This window comes from Loxodonta africana, chromosome 22, assembly GCF_030014295.1.
Source record: "Loxodonta africana isolate mLoxAfr1 chromosome 22, mLoxAfr1.hap2, whole genome shotgun sequence".
Lineage (NCBI taxonomy): Eukaryota > Metazoa > Chordata > Mammalia > Proboscidea > Elephantidae > Loxodonta > Loxodonta africana.
In genome coordinates, this window is record NC_087363.1 from 7,139,924 (window position 1) to 7,161,475 (window position 21,552).

A 21,552-nucleotide genomic window follows, 5' to 3' on the forward strand; every position below is an offset into this window, starting at 1 on the left:
TTTCCATCCTTGTAGCTTTTTTTCATGGGTTTTATTAAAGAACTTTGCATGTCTTTATAATGATATACCTACATGAGTATATTATTTGTCAACCTGATCCAAAAAGGGGCAAATGCCAAGACCCACAGTGACTATCGTATTAGAAAGCCTTTGGCTTCCCTTTTTGACCCCTGAATGACCCTTATATTCATATTACCACAACCTGTCAAATTTTTGACTCTATAACTTGGCCTTTCACAGCTTATTAGGAATTCCAAGTACTATATTTTAGTATCAACTACAACACATTTGGAGCCTCTGCAAGTCCAAAAAGTACGTTTAAACCCAATAATAGCCCAACCCATACCTTGTTTTTTAGTACATTAAAGGCACTTTGTATTAAATTAGGTGTGAATTATGTTCTACTCCATGCCCCATCTTGAGCTGTCTATTAAGTTTTGTTCTGTTCCCCATGATTTAGCTTCCTACCCACAATACAGTAGCCAGTTAATTTTTTTTCTCCCAGACAAATGCATTCTTGAAGCCGTTATAACTTAACCGCATGGTCCCTCAGTATTTACTGACATTGTCATCATTCTCTTGTTGCCTTAGGTTTAACATGCCTCACGATGACAACAATAAGTGCAAAGAAGAAGGAGTGAAAAGTCCTCAGCACGTCATGGCTCCAACACTGAACTTCTACACCAATCCCTGGATGTGGTCAAAATGTAGTCGGAAATATATCACTGAGTTTTTAGAGTAAGACTTGAGCTTTCTTTTGCCATGGATTTCTCCTTCTGGCCTACATATAGTGAACTAATTGTGGGAAAGAAAATGTAGAGACAAGCATTCCTTTTGAGTTGTTATTTTTGTTGACATTCCTTGGTGGAGGGAAAAAAAATACTCTCTGACATCCCTGCAAAAGTCTATCCTGGCCAGAGTTTAGACGATAATAACCCACGATAATAGAGCTCAAAAAAAAGGTTGGGGTTTTAAATGGAACATGTAAATTTTGTTTTACTTTTGGTAAAGCTTTGAAGTTTGTTCATGTCTTGGGGGAGGGACCATGCGTGTGATTCCATGATGATAGCCACAAATATTTACGGGATTCCAACTTAGTCATTTAACTTGGAAACGAGTGGAGGGCTATGTGGGTAGACGAACGTTGCAGCAGGCCGCCATTTTGACTTAGAAACGAGTGGAGGGCCATGTGGGTAGATGAACGTTGCAGCAGGCCGCCATGCTGTCGTCAAATTGAGGATAGTTTCTCTCTTGCTCCCTCTCTTCTCTTTTCTTCTTCGTGTTTTTTTTTTTAAGCATACTGCCAGGCTACTCAAAGATCCGATTGTATCATACGACGTCCCTGTGTCACAGATTTATTGCCCTTCTCTCCTAGAAGTACAAAAGGTTAAGTGATTTTCCCAAGGTCACTGGGGAGTATATTTCTGCAAGCACAGGGAAGAGGGGGCTTTATAATCAGATGTCACCAAGTCTGAATTTCCGGTAGAGGTGTTTGCAGAAAAGTGGAAGAACTGGAAGGTTGCTGTTTTTCTTCTTAACCAGATGGTGTAAGGTGTTTTCTTTCTATGAGTCACTGATTCGTTCACTTACTCATCCAGTCAGCAAACTAAACACCTGTTGCTTAGGGACAAGGCCCCATGCTTGGAGGAAAAAGTTCCTTTGCCCCTAAGAGGCTTACAGTGTAGTGGGGAAGATAGTCAAAAATAAACACGTATTTGCCTCCACCTGTGATGAATGCTGTAACGGGTATGTATTTTCTTCAGCTATGCATGGTAGACAGAAGCCCTGGTGGCACAGTGGTTAAGAGCTAACTAAAATGTCAGCTGCTAACCAAAAGGTTGGCAGTTTGAATCCACCAACCGCTTCTTAGAAACCCTATAGGGCAATTCTACCCTGTCCTGTAGGGTTGCTACAAGTTGGAATTGACTCGACGACAATGGGTTTTGTGTGTGTGTGTGTGCATGATATGGAACCCTGGTGGTGCAGTGGTTAAGAGCTCGGCTGCCAACCTAAAAGTCGGCAGTTCAGATCCACCAGCTGCTCCCTGGCAACCCTATGGGGCAGTTCTACTCTGTCCTATGGGGTTGCTATGAATCAGAATCAACTCAACTGCAACAGGTTTGGGTTTTTGTTTTTTGTTTTTTTGATGCACATTGTGTGCGTAACATGTGGTTCTACAAACAAGTTTATACCGAAATATAATTTCTGTTTTCAAACTTAATATTGGATGATAAGAATAAAACAAATGTAAAAAAGTACTGTCCTCTAATACTCAAATGGTGGCATGGTTTTCACATTCGTCTGGGGCCCTTGACAGGCATGGTCTCCTCTACTTCTCTGACCCTCTTTGTTTTTCTGCCCTCTGTAGCACTGGTTATGGCGAGTGTTTGCTTAACGAACCTGAATCCAGACCCTACCCTTTGCCTTCCCAACTGCCGGGCCTTCTTTACAACGTGAACAAACAATGTGAATTGATTTTTGGACCAGGTTTTCAGGTGTGCCCATATATGGTAAGTGGTTGGGGCTGTTTCTGCCCTCAGAAGTTGGTATAATTTTAAGTCAAAATAAGAGGATAAAGGATTGTAGAGCATGTTCTCAACTGTAAAAGGGGAAAATAAGATTTCAGAAAAGAATGGGTGGTTTCTCTTTTTCCTTTTAAAAAAATAATAAATTTTTAGTACCTTCTTAATTTTTTATAACAAACATAATTACTTTAATAATCAAGAATTTTAAAAAATTATCTTTAAAAAGTATATCCTGAAACAGAGCTAAATTTATCAACTTGTATAAATCTTAAAAACATAGTGTTCAGAGGGAAAAAATACAAGTTGTGAAGGACAGCCACATAATACTATTTAAATAAAGCTTAAATACATACAGTACAATAAAAAACCAAAAAAAAAAAAAAAACCTGTTGCTGTCAAGTTGATTCTGACTCATAGTGATCCTATAGGACAGAGTAGAACTGCCCCAGAGGGTTTTCAAGGAGCAGCTGGTGGATTCAAACTGCTGACCTTTTGGTTAGCAGCAGAAAGCTTACCCCACCGCACCAGCAGGGCCCCATACATCACAGTCCTGTGTGTTATTGGTAGGTTTGTATGCCTTTGTGGTAAAAGCAAGGCGAATGATGAAATGATGACCACCACTCAGGACAGTGGTCATCTCTGGGGAGAAGGGAGTGGGTAGGATGTAGGATGTGCACCCAGACGCCTTCAGCCGTGCCTGTAAAGTTTTCTTGACCTGGGTGGTGGGTATTATGTTATTTTTTTGTAATTTACGTATGCTAAAATATGTCTATGTCACAATATTTTATCCCTTCCTTCTTCTGACAAGCTCTAAACAAAGTCCTAGAAAGGAGTGATAATATGATTATAATTTCACATTATGTGGCTGGTGGCTTAGTCAGAAAAAAGGAGCCTTGGTGGTGCAGTGGTTAAGTGCTCGGCTGCTAACCGAAAGTTTGGTGGTTTTACCCACCAGGTACTCCACAGGAGAAAGATGTGGCAGTCTGCTTCCATAAAGAATACAACCGTGGAAACCTTGTAGGCAGTTCTACTCTGTCCTGTAGAGTCACTGTGAGTTGAAGTCAACTCAATGGCAATAGGTCTTTTTTTTTTTTTTTCAGTCAGAAAAAACAAACAGTACTTTGAGGGTCAAGCCAGACTTGAACTCAAATACAGCTTTCAGTGTTCTAGTGTGATATTGAGCTCCTTGGTGCCTGCGAGCCTCATCTTTCTCATCTGAAGTATGGGCAGGTATTGCTGAGGACCCGATGATATCACATAGGTTTCTAATACATGGTAGTTTCCCCTCAGCAGAAAAAACTTCACTCAGGCCTAGAGATGTATCTCATGGTCTGCTCTCTATGTCCCTTGGAATATTTGATCAATTATCATATAAAAAAAAGGAAAATTCCCTTTCCAACCTACACTGTTATCATTGGCAAAGCATCAGGTAGGAAGCCATCTTTGCCGTGTTCTGTCTTTTTAATCACATTGCTGCTTACCTGTCATTCCACTGACCTAAGCAGATGCAGTGTAGACGACTCTGGTGCAGTAACGTGGATGGAGCACACAAAGGCTGCCAGACCCAGCACACACCCTGGGCTGATGGGACGGAGTGTGAGCCAGGAAAGGCAAGTAACACCCTGCAGAAATGTGCGAAATTTTGGCTGCATGATCAGTCACCATTGTTTATAATATAATGCAGTACATGTTAGCATGCATATTACTTTTTTAAGGAGGGGGGTGGGCTCACTGTCGAAAATTGTGGCACCTTACAGCTTAGTGCTGATACCTGACGTATAACTCTCGTTATCACGTTCCTTTTAAGACATGCTTTTTTTTTTTCTTTTTTTCTAATTTTAACATTTTGGAGACCCCAATGTGCTTTTGAAGTTATGGGTAAGTTTAATATGGGTTTGTGCTTCTTCTTCTCTCTCTTTTGGAATGCTGTAATTAAGCTTATGGAACACCTTAGAATTAAGGCAATACAGAAATGCAGCCTACTTACTGTGCTCACTGCTAGGATAGGGGATTTACGAGCCTGTCTTCTTCCCTTTAAGGAGCTGTGATGTCACCTGGGATATATCCAGCTCTGAATTCTAATGAGCTGGTCACAATGGTTCCCACTTACTTGGTAATAACTAAACAAAATCTGTTACTTGCGTGAACCAATGATAACAGCCCCCCAGGTGATGAGCATGTGATAAACTCAATCCTCAGCACCTGGTGTCCATCTAAAGCAAAAAATGGTAGCATTTTAGTGATATCATCATCATAATCACCCCAAGTTTTTGGTTGCAAAAAGTTTTAGATATAAATCCCGATTTTTTTTTCCGTATGCAAAATAGTGTCCTGTCACTTACCAATGATATAATCCCTGGACTATATTTCTCAGTCTTTCTCATCCTTACGTATGTTTTTCCTTCTTCTCTCCTCTTCCCATTTCCACTTTACTCACTTTTAATATTTTGTTCTCCCTCATTTCCTTTTCCTCCACTTTACCTTATAGAATCGATAATTCCAGGACATTTCAGTGGAAGGGGACCTTAGAGGTAGCAGAGCTTAGCTCTTCCTTCCCTGATTTTATAGATGAGGGAACCAAGAAAACTGAAGGACATGCCTGAAAACCACTCAGACCACTAGGCCAGAGCCACCCCATAACCCAACTACTCCCCCCTTTCCAGCTGCCTCCACTGTTTTACCTGAAGGGGCCGCAGATTCTGGTGGAGTGGACGCAGCTCGAGCTCACTGAGCGCCTTGAGTTTCTAGTCAACAGACAGGAGGACCAGTGGATTCTTCACCCATCTCTCAGGGTGCTTAGAGAGTTACAATGAACACGAGCTAGGGGGTAGTAAAGTTATTTGAGAAACAGGGAGTCCAATGCCAAATAAAAGATTATACTGAAGACAATTTTGTACCTGACTTAAATTGATGACTTAGCTCATGATCTAACTTCTCGGTGGCTAGGACCTCAACAATTGGGAATCAGCATTCCCAGTGACAACCTAACAGAAACGCTATATAGACATAGATGGTACAGCTTCTGGAGTTTTCATTGGCTTAAAATAGAATTTTACGTATGTGTATTTCCCTGGCCAAAGAGTGGATTTTGTAGTTCTGTGGGACATTTAACTTAGCATATTGGTGCCCAGAGGATCATAGGAGTGAGTGGGAATATGTCTCTTGGGTTCCCATGGCATTCATTGATAATGAGTATGACACTCACTCTTACAAAATTGGGATTTGGCCTCGGAGTCCTAAACAGAGTGACCCCAACAGCTGCCATCAATTGATGAGAGGTGATAATTGACAGAACACCTATTTGACAGCCTGGATTAGAGCCACCCAACGGTGTTACTTAAATTGAATCTGTTTGAATTCAGCAAAAGCACTGATGTTATGTTGTGGTTTTCATCAAGCCTATGTACCCGCCCACTGTGTCTATCTTTGACACATATTATTGCCAGAAAAACTATAACAAAGAACTGTCAATAATATGATGAAGTGAATTATATAGACAATACACACACACACACACACACAAAAACCAAATCTGTTGCTATCAAATCAATTCCAACTCATAGTGACTCTATAGGACAGAATGGAACTGCCCCCATAGGGTTTCCAAGGAGCAGCTGGTGGATTTGAACTGCTGACCTTTTGGTTATCAGCCAAGCTGTTAACCACGCATCACCTGGGCTCCATATATACACAACAGAAGTGAGTAATAAAATGGAAGAAAATATATTTGCAAAATATATTTTTTAATTTAGTTATTATCATAAACATGATGCCAAACTAGAATCTGTTAATATCTACATCGTATTACCAGGCTTCCCACGGGACTGAGGTCTGCTGTATGATTGGATAACATGGCAGCATTTACATTTACACGGCGACATTGTAGAATAGTCTGTAATAAAACTACAAGGGTCCATGAAGAGACTCACGTTTACTTGTTATGGCTTCCCAACCAATTCTGGAACATAGACCTTGTGTCTTTTTTCAGTTTTCTGTTTTTGCAGCAGAAGATGAGGGATGGCAGGGTAGTCTCATACCTTCCTTGGGTTAGGGAACTTTAAGAGCACCTTCAAAAGACTCTTTCCACATATGTTTGTGTTCAGCAAGGCAGGACACTTAAAGGCGTTCCAAAGGCCAGGCTCAAAACAGTTATAGAGAAGCAGCTATGCAGAGAAAATGATAGGGACATTTTTAGTTGTGTTTTAGAAAATTGCCAAGTCTAGCATCTCTTATGAAAGATGGTGGTATAGATGTTTATTCCTCTGAAGATTTGCATTGTTGTCAGGTGCCGTCCAGTTGGCTCCAACTCATAACGACCCTCTGTAAAACAGAATGAAACATTGCCCGGTCCTGCCCCATCCTCACAATCTGAAGAGTATTTATGCATTTTACAAATGCCAATGATGGTAGCTATGTTGGCATAGAAATTCTTTGTGTTTTTTTGTTTTGGTTTGATAGACTTGGCAGTAAACCCATATGCCTTGTCTCTGTATGCCAGAAAATTCCAACTCCCTTTGCCCCCTGTTATTTTTTATTTATTTATTTATTCCTTTTCTGCCCTGCTCCCTCAGCAGTAATCTATCTTGGGCTGCTGACACAATGCTATTTTGATGAATGACTCACTAATGTCTCTTTATTTTCTCCTTTCTCTTGTTAAGTCCATTAACGTTTCATTTTAACCCTGTATGTTTGAAACACATTTATTTTAAGCCTCCTTGGGGCAAAATTGACCTCCAGGTCCCCTTCCAACCTCTTGAAAAAGATGCATTTATGTAAAATATCACTTAAATGGCTTTGGACACTTTTAGGAAAGGCTGATTATACTTTGGCTCTGGCTTCACCATCTACTCAATGCTTTGTTATGATGTAACAGCTATTCCAGGGTGTAATTATTGTTTGTCAATTTACCTGGTAAAGGAGATCATCTTGACTGGTATCTGCCAAACAGCTCCAGTTCCTGCCTCTCTCACCTCAGGCACTTTCCTTGTTCCTTTGAGGCCCTTCCTTCTGTTGGACACCCATCAGTGGTCACACAGTAAGAAATATTAAATTTGCATACCAGGTTTTAATAAAGACTACCAGGTAGTAGTTTTCTAAAGAAAAAAAAAAAAATAGAACCCTATAAGGACATTTCAGTGCAGTGCTGAATTGTAGTACTTCGACAAACCCATGTCCTTGTTTTGTTCTGAGGTTTATGGTCATACTTAATGAGAATTATGTTCTCTTTGGAGTTTGCTCATGTGTGGAGGTAAAGTCTAAAGAATAGAGAGATCAAGAGACTGAAGTCTGAAGTGTCAAGAGAAAAAAAAAAAAAAAAAAGGCATCTCCAGGCAAATTCTCATTGTTAAAATCCATGAATAGCTGTAGGTAATTTCCCCTTACTTTTAGAATTTATAAAATGTGTATCTAAAAGCAAGATTTGAGGGCTGAATTTAGGCATCAGCTATGACTTCAACTGTATGTTAATTAGGAATTTTGTTTAGGCGAGATTTAATTAATAGCAGTGTAAGCTAATTGATTCTTTTTCTGACACAAAAAAACTAGCCTACAGGCAGGTAGGTCAGGACTGTTATGGAAGCTCCACAAAGTTATCAAAGATTCAGGCTACTGTTTTCTTTCATTTTCACTGTCTTCTGCAAATGACCTTTCTCCTCAAGGGCATAAAATGGCTGCTGGAGCTCCAGCCATCAAGTTTGAGTTCTGGGCAGGGTGAAACCAAAGGGCAAGGAACAAAGGGGCAAAAGAGCCATCCTAAAAACCCTGTCAAGTGAATTCTGCTGCTATCTCTTTGACTACCCCTATCTATAGGGGAAGCTGGGAAAATATAGATTCTGTTACCAAAAATGGAGAGAATGGATATTGGGTGGACAACCTGGAGTCTCACCTAACCATCTCATTAATCTCTCTTTTGTTTTCAATTTCTGTTTTTGTCTAGATGTCAGAGATTGTCCCCCTTCTCTGACAATTGGGAGGCAGCATGTGTAGTGCTGAGAGCATGCACTCAAGTCAGATGGCCTGTGTTCCCATCTCAGCTCTTACTTATGTCCTTAGCCCCCGTGCCTCTGCTTTCTCTTCTGTAGAAATGGAATAGCAATAGCACCTACTTCGTAGTGTGGCTGTGAGGTTGAAGGAAGTTAATACATGAAACAGGCTCACAACAGTGCCTGACATACAGCCAGTGCTAAACAAATCTCTGCCATTATCAGTGTAATTGCTATTTAAGTGGAGTCCCCTATGTGCTAAGCTATATACCATATGCTTTAGATAAAACGAACAAATAGATGAAAGAACTAATGCTGTGGAGTTGATTCTGACTTTAGATACATTTTCTCATGTTATGCTCAAGACAGTGTTGACAGGTAGCTTCCCATTTTACAGCTGTGGAAACAGAGTTCGGTGGCTCGCCCAAGGTCATAGAGCTAACATGTGGAAGAGCCATGATTCAAGCCCAGACCTGCTAGACTGCAAAGCTTTGTTTCCTCCCGACCTGCACTGTCCAGCCTGGTAGGCACTAGTCACATGTGGCTAGTGAGCACCTGAGAAGTCTGTCTGAACTGAGATGCTCAGGAGTTGCAGAATGCACACCAGGGTTTAAAGACTTAGCATGAAAAAGAAGAGTAAAAAAATCTCATTAATAACTTTGTATATCAATTGCATGTTAAAATCATATTTTAGATATATTGGGCTAAATAAAACATATTATTAAAATTTACTTTTCTTTTTACTTTTAAGTGTGGCTACTAGAGAATTTTAAACTACATATGTGGCTTAAGTTACCCTTCTATTGGATAGTGGTGGTCTCGACTACTCTAGCAAGCTGCCTTTCTGTGTATTTACTTTTATGTGCATATATTCCAAGAAGAAAGATGTGGCAGTCTGCTTCCATAGAGACTGACAGCCCTGGAAACCCTATGGGGCTGCTAGGAGTCAGAATTGACTCGCTGGCAGTGGATTTGGGACCATATTGAAATGTTCTAGACCACTGTGAAAGAAAATGTAAGATGATTTTTAAGGAGGTTTGTGGTCACCCAGCCTCTGCCCAAATTTCCTGGGACCAAGTTGCCCAGGGTTCAGATGCAGAATCTTTTAAGCCTCAGCCAGACAGCCCAGGGAAACTGACGTGTCCTCAGACACTGCAAGGGGATAATTACAAGGGAGAGGGCCCAGCAGAACAGGGAAAGGTTAACTGTACCCTTTAAATAATTGCTCACCAAGTCTCTCGTGGGGCCCTCTGGTCCCAGGGAAACTTTCACCTGCCTCTTATTTTTCCACCTTCCCCTAAACTGCTCCACCCTGGCCGAGTGCCCTGCCCTGACTTGCCCCATCCTTCCCAGCATCCCTCTGCCTCTTCCCTGGCGGCTGTATCCTCCTGCGGATAAATCCCGCAGCAGCCACCAGCTCCTCTTCAGAGATCTGAGTGTGCCGCGGGCGTCCCCTCCTGCAGCCACTGGCTCCACTCTTCCTTTGTCCATGGCTCTGTGACCTCAGCCTTGTGTCAGGGCCTCATGCCCCAACAATGGAGAGGACTGGAATGGGCTTCTCCGCTCCCTTGTCCTGCTGAGGAGTTTTGTTTTGGTTTAGTTTTTAAACATCATGGGCTTCTTCCTGCTCTAGCTGGTGAACCTGAAACCATCAGCGACAAAAGAGCCATAAAGTTTAGGGCTCCCTGTAATGTCCATCTTACTGCAGTCTCATCCTGTGTGATTTCTTGGAGTGAGTTTACACGAGTCATGTAACTAGCTTTCTTTTTCTCTTCTATTTAATTAAAACTGGGTTTTCAAATACTTTGGGAGCAATAAAGCCTTCTGTTTTACTGGGCTCATAACATCTCTAGCCCTTGTTAATGGTGATTCGCTGTGCAAATCCAGTAATAACTCGTTTGGGTCATGTCCACAACCAGCTTGCCCGTTGCCACTCTTTGTTTGCCCAGGAAACTAATCAAGCAGTTCGAAGCTGGACACTGGAGTTACCCCGCCAGCCTGGAGTCAGTCCGTCACTGGCCAGTTTATCCAAGCTATTCGTATTAGAACACAGCCTAAAATCAATAAGTGGGAGATTAAAATCCTCAGAATTTCCATTACTCATGTAGATGATGAATTTGCGGCACCAAGCTGTCCCTCACTGTTCCCTTATTAAATACAGCACTGCAAGTTTGGATTTTGTGTTCCCAAAGAAACGGAGGTCCCTGTGACTGATGGATCCTGGGGAAGCTGGAGTCACTTTGGAACCTGCTCAAGAACATGTGGAGGGGGCATCAAAACGTCTGTTCGAGAGTGCAACAGACCCGAGTAAGTCCTAGAACTCCTCGCTGTGACACTGGGACAGCAGGAGTGACAACCCCTAAGGGGTCATTTAGCAGGAAGCAGATGAGCACTGTGCCATTTAGACAGTGGGCGGGCTTGAGGGGCCATCTAGCGTAAAGGCGTCCAAACTCCTTATCCCAGGACCATCCCTGTGGATTACCGCTTTTCTCCCACGATCCTTTGTTACTGAAAGTTTTGTCTACAGGGGGCATGGTTTACAGATTGGGATTCTCCTGGCCCCCAGGATAGTTCTATGTGACCCTGGTGCTCCCTACCGGCCTAACAAGGACCCCATGTCCAAATAAAGTCCATGGATTTTTTTTCCGGCATTTATCACGTGTTTGTTGGGCAGGGGACTGTTTATAAGTAGATAAAGAATTACAGCTTTCACTATGAGGAATGACATACAATCCTGTGTAGATCTAAGATGCATGAATTTTAAAGCCATGGAAAACAACACATAAGTAAAAGTAAGTAATAGTTTTAAATGTTCTCAGAAGTATCATAGGATCTTTATAGGCTAGAGCGCCCAAGAAGTCTTCATAGAACAGGGGAAGTGTGTAGATGTTTGAAGCACCAACTATTTTTAAGAACCCAGTAGTACTCATTTATTTTTAACAGCTGAGATTAGGGATACCAGACCCTGTGGTGGGAACGCTGGTAGTGTAGTGGCTAAGAGCTACGGCTGCTGCAAACAGGCAGGATAGTGAAGTGGACTAGTGCAATATAGCAGGGAGTGGTAGAGACCAAAGGCAGGGAGCCACTCGGGAAGCTAGCTGATTGTTACAAGGGCCTACCGTTGATAAACCTAAACTTTCATAAGAAAAATCTGAATTGTGTGAACCAAAAAGAACATAGCCACAGGCGACCAATTTGCGAGCCCTGGTCTAAATAGATACTTTCTAGCACAAGTCACAGGTGATAGTCAATGTATTTTACTTTTGTTTGCAATTCAACCTTTATTTCATGTCCTCTTAATATTAGTCTCTATAGAAGACAGCTGGAAAGCTTGAAGAACTAGACTCTGCTCTGCGTAACAGTAGCAATGGATTTAAATTAATAAACATTAGATTTTCTGCATAGCTTATGTTTTCTCTTAGTTTTTTAATGGTATAAGTATAGTACATGCTTAAAAAAAATTCAAACACAGAAGTATATGACATGAGAAGTTTCTGTTATCGTTATTCTTAGCCTTTGCCTACTCTCCAAGAAATAACGACTAAAGAACAATTGGTTGTATATAATCTCAGACTTTTTTTAAGATTATAGATGTAATACGTATTATATTAAATAGTCATCACGCTCTCTAATATAAGGCTTGTACTATCTATCTCACATGTATGTTCTTCTGCACCTTGCTTTTTTAATTCAACCATATATCCCAGCTATTTGTATTGCTGACACTTTAAAATCAAATATTTTAATCTAATAGTAAGTATGATGACTTTTAAAAAAATTAGAACTATTTGATGTCTACATAAGCAGAGTTATTATTATAAAATGATAGCAAGGGCTGTCATGAGAGTGGATGCTGCAAACGGCAGGCACTTTATAAAAAAAAAAAATTTTGACTCAAGACTATTGTATCCAAAAGGTGTGTTTGCCTTTTTTGTTTGTTTGTTTTGGTCTTAGAGCAATTCTAGAAGTAATGTGGAAGAAAGTGGAGGTAGATAAATTACTCCGTAATTGGATCGGGCCAGACAAAGGAAATCACCTTGTGTAAAGATCTCAGCAGAAAAGAATCTTGAGCTTCAAAGTGAAGCTGAGACCCTCAAGTGCAGAAGTTAAAGAACTGATCCTTAAAGACGTCAGTTAGAGGTCTTTGTCCTTGCTGTTTCCTATGAGAAGCTTTCAAATAAAACCATCCACCTTGTTGGGTATCAGCACTGCCATCATTTCATTAAAACTCCTCCAGGTCACGTGCACTTTAGGATGTCCCTGTTTCTTGGGAAAGGAGACTGCCTCTGAGCACTGAGGTTACAATGGGGCCAGAGAAGTACGTTTGAAAAGAGAGACTCAGGAAAGAGAAAATCAGGCCCAAAATCCAGTTTAAAAGTGTGTTCAGAGGAATTCACACAGCAGACGGTTTATCACGTAGGACGAGGAAGTGTTTGCCAGCATGATTCTCCAGGGGTTTGAGGGGAGCAGTCCCCCATCACGGGCAAGATGCCTTTTCTCAGTTTGATGAGCCCGTAGAATATAGTATGCAGCTCCATTTTCAGAGTCCAGGGCATCTCTATACGGTCACTGGGTTGTTGTATTTTTTCACAGTATTCTTTCCATTCAAAAAAATGTGTTTATTTAACATCCAGACACTTTGTGCTATATTTTTAGTTGTTATTGTTGTTTTTCCTGAAGGCATAAAAGCCAGAAAAGCCATACACGTGGGGCCATGCTGCACTTAATTAGCAAGCTGCAGAAACCATATCCTTTCTAATTTTAGTCAAAAACATTTTTGTCTCAACTGGTGTGTGGTGCTACACGTTTGTCATCCTGAGAATGGGGGTCTTAATTTTTTTCTCTTTGAATGTTTTATTTATCATTTTAATCCCAGATTTGATCCATAAAAGATTGACATGCCCTACGGTTAAGGTGAGCATATATCCTGGTCTGCCAGGACGGTCCTGGTTTGTTGCTGTGGTTCTAGAGAAAACCAGTGGACAGATTGCTGTCTAGTCAGCTCCAAGTCACGGAGATCCCGTGTGTGTCGGTATAGAACTGAGCTCCACAGGGTCTTCAGTGACCGATTTTTTAGAAGCAGATCACCAGGCCTTTCTTCTGAGGTGCCTCTGGTTGCACTCAAACCTTCAACCTTTCATTTAGCAGCCGAGCATGCTGTTTGTACCACGCAGGGACCCCTGATTCTAGAGAAATTATTAATAACTTCTCTTTCACTCTCAAAGCGTCCTTGATTAGACAATACATTAACTATATGGCCTGTAAGAAACATGTAATAGGGTAAAATTTTACATTGGGACAGCCAGCAACACACCTGAGTACAGAAACAAGACCAAGTGTTGGAGCTAGAGGATCCATTATCAGGCCCTTTGGCACATCCTACAATTCTGACTCTGTGGCCTGAATTCGGTTCTGAGCTTCCTTGCAGGCAAAACAAAATGGTTTATATAATTGTTACAATCCATCAAAATTAAAAGTCATACCAGTTCTTTTAGAAAAGACTAAGCATGCTTTCCTTTCACCATAGCAACTGCTTATGAAATCTTATATAAAAAATAATTTTTAAAGACATGCGTTTTCATCTAGGAAAACTAACCCCTCACTTGGCTGTGAAGAACTGCCACAAGGTTTTTTTGAGACATTGAGTTTGGAATAACTTGTTTTGAAATCTCGAGAGTCGGTTGCTGTGGGAGAGCCACTAGGTAATGAAAGACTAAAGATACCCAGGACCACACACTACCTGGCTTGGAAGGACCGTTAATGATCAACTATCCAACCTCCCTGCACCATCCCATCCTTGAACAGCCTTTCAGCAGCCCCCGCCCAGACATCAGACCACACACAGGAAGCACACTGCCTCCTGGGGGTGCCTGGTGCATCCTTAGAAACTCCTCCTGGGTGCTAAACCTGTATCTGCTTGTCCTAAGTCATTCTAAGTAAACACAGAAGCTGTGACTTCTGTTCTAATCCGTTTGCAGACCAGAGTCGAGCTTTCCTCCAGGGCAGAATGCACCTGTGACAACCTTTGACCACGCATCCCCTCAGATTTCCTGTGTATGCATTAACGGGAGAGCTCACGTAATGTGTGCTTGAAAGAAAGCTCACACATGGCCACTGAGTAGTCACTGCCATGGTAACTGATCCAGCAACTCCCTATTGAACATGCGCCCTTTTCAAAGGATCTTAGTAGCTGGAAACTGTGGTTAATATTATTTTTTAAAGCTGTGTTTCCTCTCATTTCTAGTCTTTATCTACATGGGAAAAATGCTCCTATCCAGCTGAACTATTAAATTATAAATGAATTTTTCCGTGCTGAAAGGCGGACTCAGATGGCTAAAGCCTTTCCTATCAGACAGTATATGCAAATCGTAAACCACGTTGTCTAGGAAATAAGAAAAGCCGTATATTTCAGAAGGGCAAGTTTCCATTTAAGAAAGTCATATCCGTAGTTAAGTAAGGAATTATAGTCTGTCTGCATGTAAAAAGCAGCCAGGTTTGTCTGTGATGTTTCAGGTTTGTGGATCGCACAGCCTCTGTCACAACTGTCCAGCTCTGCCATTGCAGGGTAGATGCAGTTAGACACAGCGCGTGAGCCAGTGAACACGGCTGCGTCCAATAAGCCTTATTTGTGGACACTGAAATCTGGATTTTGTGTAATATTCACACATCATGAAATATTCTTCTGATTTTTTAAAAAATTATTTTAAAATGTAAAAAGTATTCCTAGCTCACAGGTCATACAAAAAAACAGGCAGCTGGCAATATTTGGCCCACAGACTGTAGTCTGCTGACCCCTGTAATAATTAAGTATTTATTGAGTATGTACTATGTGCTAGATATCGTTCTAAGTGCTTAAAGTGCATCAGCCTAGTTAACCTTTACCCACCTTTAAAGATGAGGAGACTGAGGCTTAGGGAGATTAAACAGCTTGCCTAAAATTGCACCGTCAATAAGAGGCAAGGGTAGATGCGAACCCTGTGGTTCCTGAGTCCATGTCTATAACCCCTAACAATATTGCTTCTCACATGTAATGTTTATATATGTTGTTTACAAAAAATGTTGATTATAAGAGATAAATCACGAGATGCTGTTTGCCATTTTGTAGTGGTTAAAACAAGCAAAGGTGGAAACTGTTACCCCCCGAAGGAAATCACCTACAAGTAATAACTGTTCGCAGCCCAGACAACTGCTACACTGGATAAATTTCAGGAGTCAGTTAAGACTAGTTATATAAGGGAACCAAAAGAAGAAAATCAACTTCTTTAAAATTTTATTTTCAAAAGGAAAGAGATGTGAGTTACTTTCAGGAAATAAATAAATGATCCATCTGCCATAGTCAGTTGAGACATTTAAAAAGATCCCATAAAGATAATTTTGGCCTAAGAAAAAATTGGAGGGGGCCTTCCTTGTAGCTCATTTAGAACTGGTCTCACTGGAGCCTGATGTATTACTCATGTGTAACCGGTGATATTTTATGCACGGGGCTGGGGTCTCTCAGTCCTGAGACCGAGGCTGCATCTCTAAATGGTACCAAAAAAGATAAAAGACCCTGGACTACAGCAGCAGGATGATGTGGCAGAAAGAGCACACTGGGAAGCTTGAATTCCTGTCCCAGCTCAGCTCTTTTATTATGTGTGTGACCTCAGGCAAATTGCTTAACTTCTCTGAACCTCCTGTTGCTTGACATAAAAGTACCTCATCAGACCTGCCCTTAGGCAAGATACCAAAGAAGTTTGGCAAGCGGAGCACACAGTGTAGATCTGAAGCATATGGGCTTCCTAGTGTTTGACAGGACACAGACAGTCAGGTGTAGACACTGCGGATCTGAAGCGTGTTGGCTTCCTTCTGTTTGACGGGACACAGACAGCCAGGTGTAGACACTGCTGGGCTATCTGCCGCCTTGCATCCCTGGATGCAGTCTTCTTCATGATAAATAACAGTAAGCATTTATCAGACTCCTTGCTAAGCTTGTCAGATTGTAACAAGCCTTCGAGGTGTTGTTGTTGTTAGTGCCTTTGAGTCGGTTCCCACTCCTAGCGACCCCATGCAGGGATTGATCCCTTCTGATAACACGTCCAAAATATGTGAGATGCAGTCTCACCATCCTTGCTTCTAAGGACCATTCTAGTTGTACTTCTTCCAAGACAGATGTGTTCATTCTTTTGGCAGTCCATGGTGTATTGAATATTCTTCACCAACACCACAATTCAAAAAAACAATTCAAAGGTGTCAATTATTCTTCAGTCTTCGTTATTCACTGTCCAGCTTTCGCATGCATATGAGGCGATTGAAAACACCATGGCTTGTGTCAGAGCACCTTAGTCCTCAAGGTGATTTCTTTGCTTTTCAACACTTCTTTCAAGAGGTCTTTTGCAGCAGATTTGCCCAATGCAATGCATCTTTTGATTTCTTGACTGCTGCTTCCATGGGTGTTGATTGTGGATCCAAGTAAAATGAAATCCTTGACAACTTCAATCTTTTCTCCGTTTATCATGATGCTGCTATCTAGCCTTTGAGGCAGATAGTATCATCTCTGTTTTAAATGTGAAGGATGGAGCTCAGAACAGGCAGGGAGCTTACACGAGGCCAACCAGGCTTCCCCTTTCTCAGACCTGGGCACTCTAAGGAGCCTTCAGTCCTGCCTCACAGTGAAAACCACATAGCTCAAAGTTGGTCTCCAAAACAAACTGCTGAATTGGATTAGTACTGCTGGCATAATATCACAGTAGCTAACAATTTCGGATACCTACTGTGTATACTCATTTTTAGAGAAAGGGAAAATGAAGCTCAGAGAGATTAAGAACCTCGTCTAAGGTCACACAGCAAGGATTGGCCGAGATTGGAACTCAGATCTGACCCTAGAGCCTTATCTGTGCTACTAGCCTGCCTCTAGTTCTTTATTATGAGCACATATATATCTCCCATTTCTCAAAAGTCCTGTTTAACAAACAAAACAAAACATTTCTTATGGTCAGGATACCCTGAACAATTCGTTCTGAAGAGAAAGATGGAAAACTTCCTTTTAGTTTCAGGGGTGTTCTAGGGTAGCTATGAAGTCTGAGCTGTTCTAGTCCTGGGTGGGTGAGCCCTGACTTCCTATGATTCTGTGATCTTCCGGTTTCCATGATGGATTCTGGCAAGTCGCTGGCTGCTGGTAGATGTGTTATATAGTTTCCTCTCTGGGTCACATCTGGAAAACGCATTCACAGGGTTGCACACTGAGATGAAATCTGCACCGCGATGCTTTGCAAGGCGTACACCATGCTCTTAGTCACACTAAAGCTAGTGAAACCAGCATGCCACTCTCTCCTCAAGTCAGATGGGAGCACATTCCCTCTGTATCCACCGTCCTGTTTGATTTGTAGAACAAAACAAACAAAAAACGATGGTTGTTGGGAGAAAGGGCGGAAGGGACAGAGGGAGTGGAGGTGGAAATGCATGGTTTTAGGATAGTCTCCCATGAGTGTAGCAAGGTCCAGGAGGCAGAGAGGGAACCCTCCAAACACTTGTTGGCGCCTTTTGCCTTCTGCCTTTTAAAATTGGAGGACAATGAATGCTCCAGGAGAAAGAGGACAGCCTAGTAGATGTCAGACTGTGTACTTCATCCTTTAAATTGCCTGCTCTCATTTTATCCTCCCATCAGCCTCACAAGGTAGCTACAGCCCATTTTACAGATGTAGAGACTGAGGTTCAACAGAGGTTCAGTAACTTGACCAAGGTCATATGAGTAATGTTGTTAAAGACAGAATACAAACCCAGATTCCAGAGGCCTGGTCCTTTCCCCTGTAGTCTGCCACCACAGTTTGCTTCCTTACAGGACAGGAATTCACAGAAGAGGGAGCAATGGTGAGACAGTTTATAATAAAGTGTGCATTCTTTTTATTTTCTCAGGCCAAATAATGGTGGAAAATACTGTGTAGGGCGCAGAATGAAATTCAAGTCCTGCAACACAGAGCCATGTCTCAAGCAGAACCGTGACTTCCGAGATGAGCAGTGTGCTCAGTTTGATGGGAAGCATTTTAACATCAATGGGCTGCTGCCCGGTGTGCGCTGGGTCCCCAAGTACAGTGGAAGTAAGTACCTGGGGGGAAGGTGCCCGCGGTGGCAGGCGGGGACTGAGCCCAGGCCCAAGAGTCACATTGCATCGTGTCTCCACTCTCTAGTTCTGATGAAGGACCGGTGCAAGTTGTTCTGCCGGGTGGCCGGGAGCACAGCCTACTATCAGCTCCGAGACAGAGTGGTAGATGGAACTCCTTGTGGCCAGGACACGAACGATATATGTGTCCAAGGCCTGTGCCGGGTAAGTCCCAGATAGCATTTTCTTCTCTGTGTTGTGTCGCTGACAAGCTATGGTTTGTGATGTCCTCGAGAGAATCCAGCTGCTAACATCTGTGCGGCATCTCCAGGGCAACCGTTCTCAAAGCGTGGTCTTGACCAGCGACAGCAGCCCTGGATTCTACATACGCCAAAGGTTGAGAACCACTGCCTTAGATTTTTCTTGACATTCTCAGCCTCTGGGGGTCTACGCAAAACCTTCCCTCGAATCTTTATTATAATAATTTACACACACACTCCTTTACTGTAACCCCCATGCTTAAGGTTAAACCCAAGAGTTGTAGATTGAATAGCTCTGCTCCAGAAAGATGTCATGAGGAAGAAGAAGCTGTCCTCGCTCACTGTGGTTTTTAAGTATGAGGGCTTCTACCTGACAGCTGCTTGCTAATTATTCTTGGGAGGGAAACCGAGAAACCTCTGACAGGCCGTGAAACATCAGAGCCATGATTTCTCCAGGGTTTGGTACTGGTTCACTGTTTTCGACCATTCCCACCACTGCCAGGCTCTGAGATGGGATGCAGTTCCCCAGCTGTAGTCCAAAGGCAAATTGGAGTTACTACTCGGTAGAATTTGATTGGAAGAGCCTTTAAGAGCTTCTCCCACTTCCGGATACTCAACTATGGCACCGATTTCCTCCTTGTCAGTCCATGGCGTTTCTCCTCCAAGACCAGCTAACACAAAGGAATCAAGTGGATGCTAGTGTGAACTCTGGTCTTCTGGTCACTGCTGGCGTTCTTCTCAGAGCTCTGTCTACACGGAGCATTTTGTTAACACATGAGAGAATTGAAGAGGCCACTTGGAGGCTGAGGCCTCAACTCGGCCTTCAGCCTGCATTCATAGCCAGTATTTAAACATTGGGGGATGTCATGTGAAACTGAATTTTCCAGCTTCTTCTGAAGTATTGGAAGATGTGGACACCAGGCTCCTGTTTTCACATGGCAGCCATAGCCTGGAGTGGACAGTGTCTGCTCCCTTCAACAGGGTGTGAGCTTGTTGATCAGACACTGCCCTCACCACACCCCTTTCTTTCTTGGTATCACTGAGTGATCTCATTTACTCTACTTACTGTAGGCCGATGCTTTGAAAACTTTAATCTGTAGATGAATCACTCGGGGATCTTGTTAAAATGCCAACTCTGATTCAGTAGATCTGAGTGGGGCCCAAAATTCTGCATTCCCAACAGCCTTGCGATGGCTGTGGCAGCTGGTCCAAGGAACACCTTTTAAATAGCAAGGGTGTGGACAGCCTGAGTTCTCAACTTTTGCACATCGAAGGGCGCTTAATATTCTTTGATTTTGAATGCATTTCATTCAAAGAAAGGTATTATTTGCCATTTTATAATTTCTGTAATACTTACCATTTATTTCAAATGTTTTCTTTTTAAAGCAAGCTGGATGCGATCATATTTTAAATTCCAAAGCCCGAAGAGATAAGTGTGGGGTTTGTGGTGGCGATAATTCTTCCTGTAAAACAGTGGCGGGAACATTTAATACAGTGCATTACGGTAAGAATCTGCCCCTAAGAGCCGTGAGAAGGGACATGCTCCCGGTTTAAACGTAGTTAACACTTGTGAAATGTGAAAGTATTAACATCAACCATAAAATCAGTCTTGCTGTGATGTGTTAGCCATCTGACTATAAGGCGCCTTTCAGCGAGAATTATGTTATCCTCCTTTGTTGCCCACCCTTTATTCTGCGCTTAGAGAACGTGAACCACCCTGTGGAGTACTGAATTTTTCCTCTGTCCTTTTCAGGTTACAACACTGTGGTCCGAATTCCAGCTGGTGCTACTAGCATCGATGTTCGGCAGCACAGCTTCTCAGGGAAGGCAGAGGATGACAACTACCTAGGTGAGGGGGATACCCTCTGCACTTGGCAGGAATTCTGGGTCTCTGGGGCAGCTGGCAGATTCCACTCCTCCTCCTGTTCTACACGGAGCGCTTTCACATGACACGTGTTTTCGTGAAAGGAGACGATCTCACGAATTCATTATTTTATTCCTCCCTCCCACACACATTCTCAGAGTTCTGATTTATACTCTGTAGTTATATTCGGCTATATCAAGGGGATAGCAAACCCTCAGTGAGATGGATCCACACAACAGCCACAACAATGGACTCAAACATATCAATGATCATAAAGGTGGCCCAGGACCAGGCGAGGTTTCGTTTTGTTCTATGTAAGGTTGCCGTGAGTCAGAGCCAGCTTGATGGCAACTAACAGCAACAGCAACTCTGGATCTTAGAAAACAGAAAGGCCCCAAATCAGATTTTGAATTTTGAAAGGACTTACCCTGTACAAAAATCATGCTTCTATTTTTTTTTTTTATTGAGTCTCAAAAAACACGTCCCGTGGGTAAGTGACTTGCAGCTGCTTGGTCAAAGGTGTTACTTGACTGAATTTTTATGTCATCAGCTCTGACCAGTAGCAGACCACTGTTGGAGATACTCAGTTTTTCCTTAAGGCTGGCCATTCTAAAAGATTCTGTGACAATCCATATTTTTCTCACATGGTTCCTGGAATAGCCCAGTGTGCTACTTGATAGATTCTTAATCCTTCTGTCATTGAGCTCAGGCACGAGATTAACGCAGATCATTCTGTGTCCCCTAAACACGACACACCAATGACCCTGTGCTGATTTTCAGCAGTTTGCTCAGCTGGTCCCCCATCACTTCAGTTTATTATTTTGTGAGCTGCCGTAAGTGATTATGA

General features: G+C 42.3%; 1 protein-coding gene across 2 annotated transcripts in view; it reads left to right on the forward strand.

Moving 5' to 3' along the window:
• The window catches only part of ADAMTS9 (ADAM metallopeptidase with thrombospondin type 1 motif 9), a 196,417-nt gene that overhangs the window by 41,226 nt on the left and 133,639 nt on the right, over positions 1-21,552 (forward strand). Inside the window, exons 9-16 of one of the 2 annotated variants that reach the window (XM_010589691.2) lie at positions 592-738; positions 2,369-2,510; positions 4,028-4,135; positions 10,668-10,813; positions 18,398-18,579; positions 18,670-18,806; positions 20,228-20,345; positions 20,595-20,690. In XM_010589691.2, coding sequence (XP_010587993.2) covers positions 592-738; positions 2,369-2,510; positions 4,028-4,135; positions 10,668-10,813; positions 18,398-18,579; positions 18,670-18,806; positions 20,228-20,345; positions 20,595-20,690 — 1,076 coding nt within the window. The remainder of the gene's footprint in view (positions 1-591; positions 739-2,368; positions 2,511-4,027; positions 4,136-10,667; positions 10,814-18,397; positions 18,580-18,669; positions 18,807-20,227; positions 20,346-20,594; positions 20,691-21,552) is intronic. The other variant, XM_003410031.3, reaches the window with a different exon arrangement.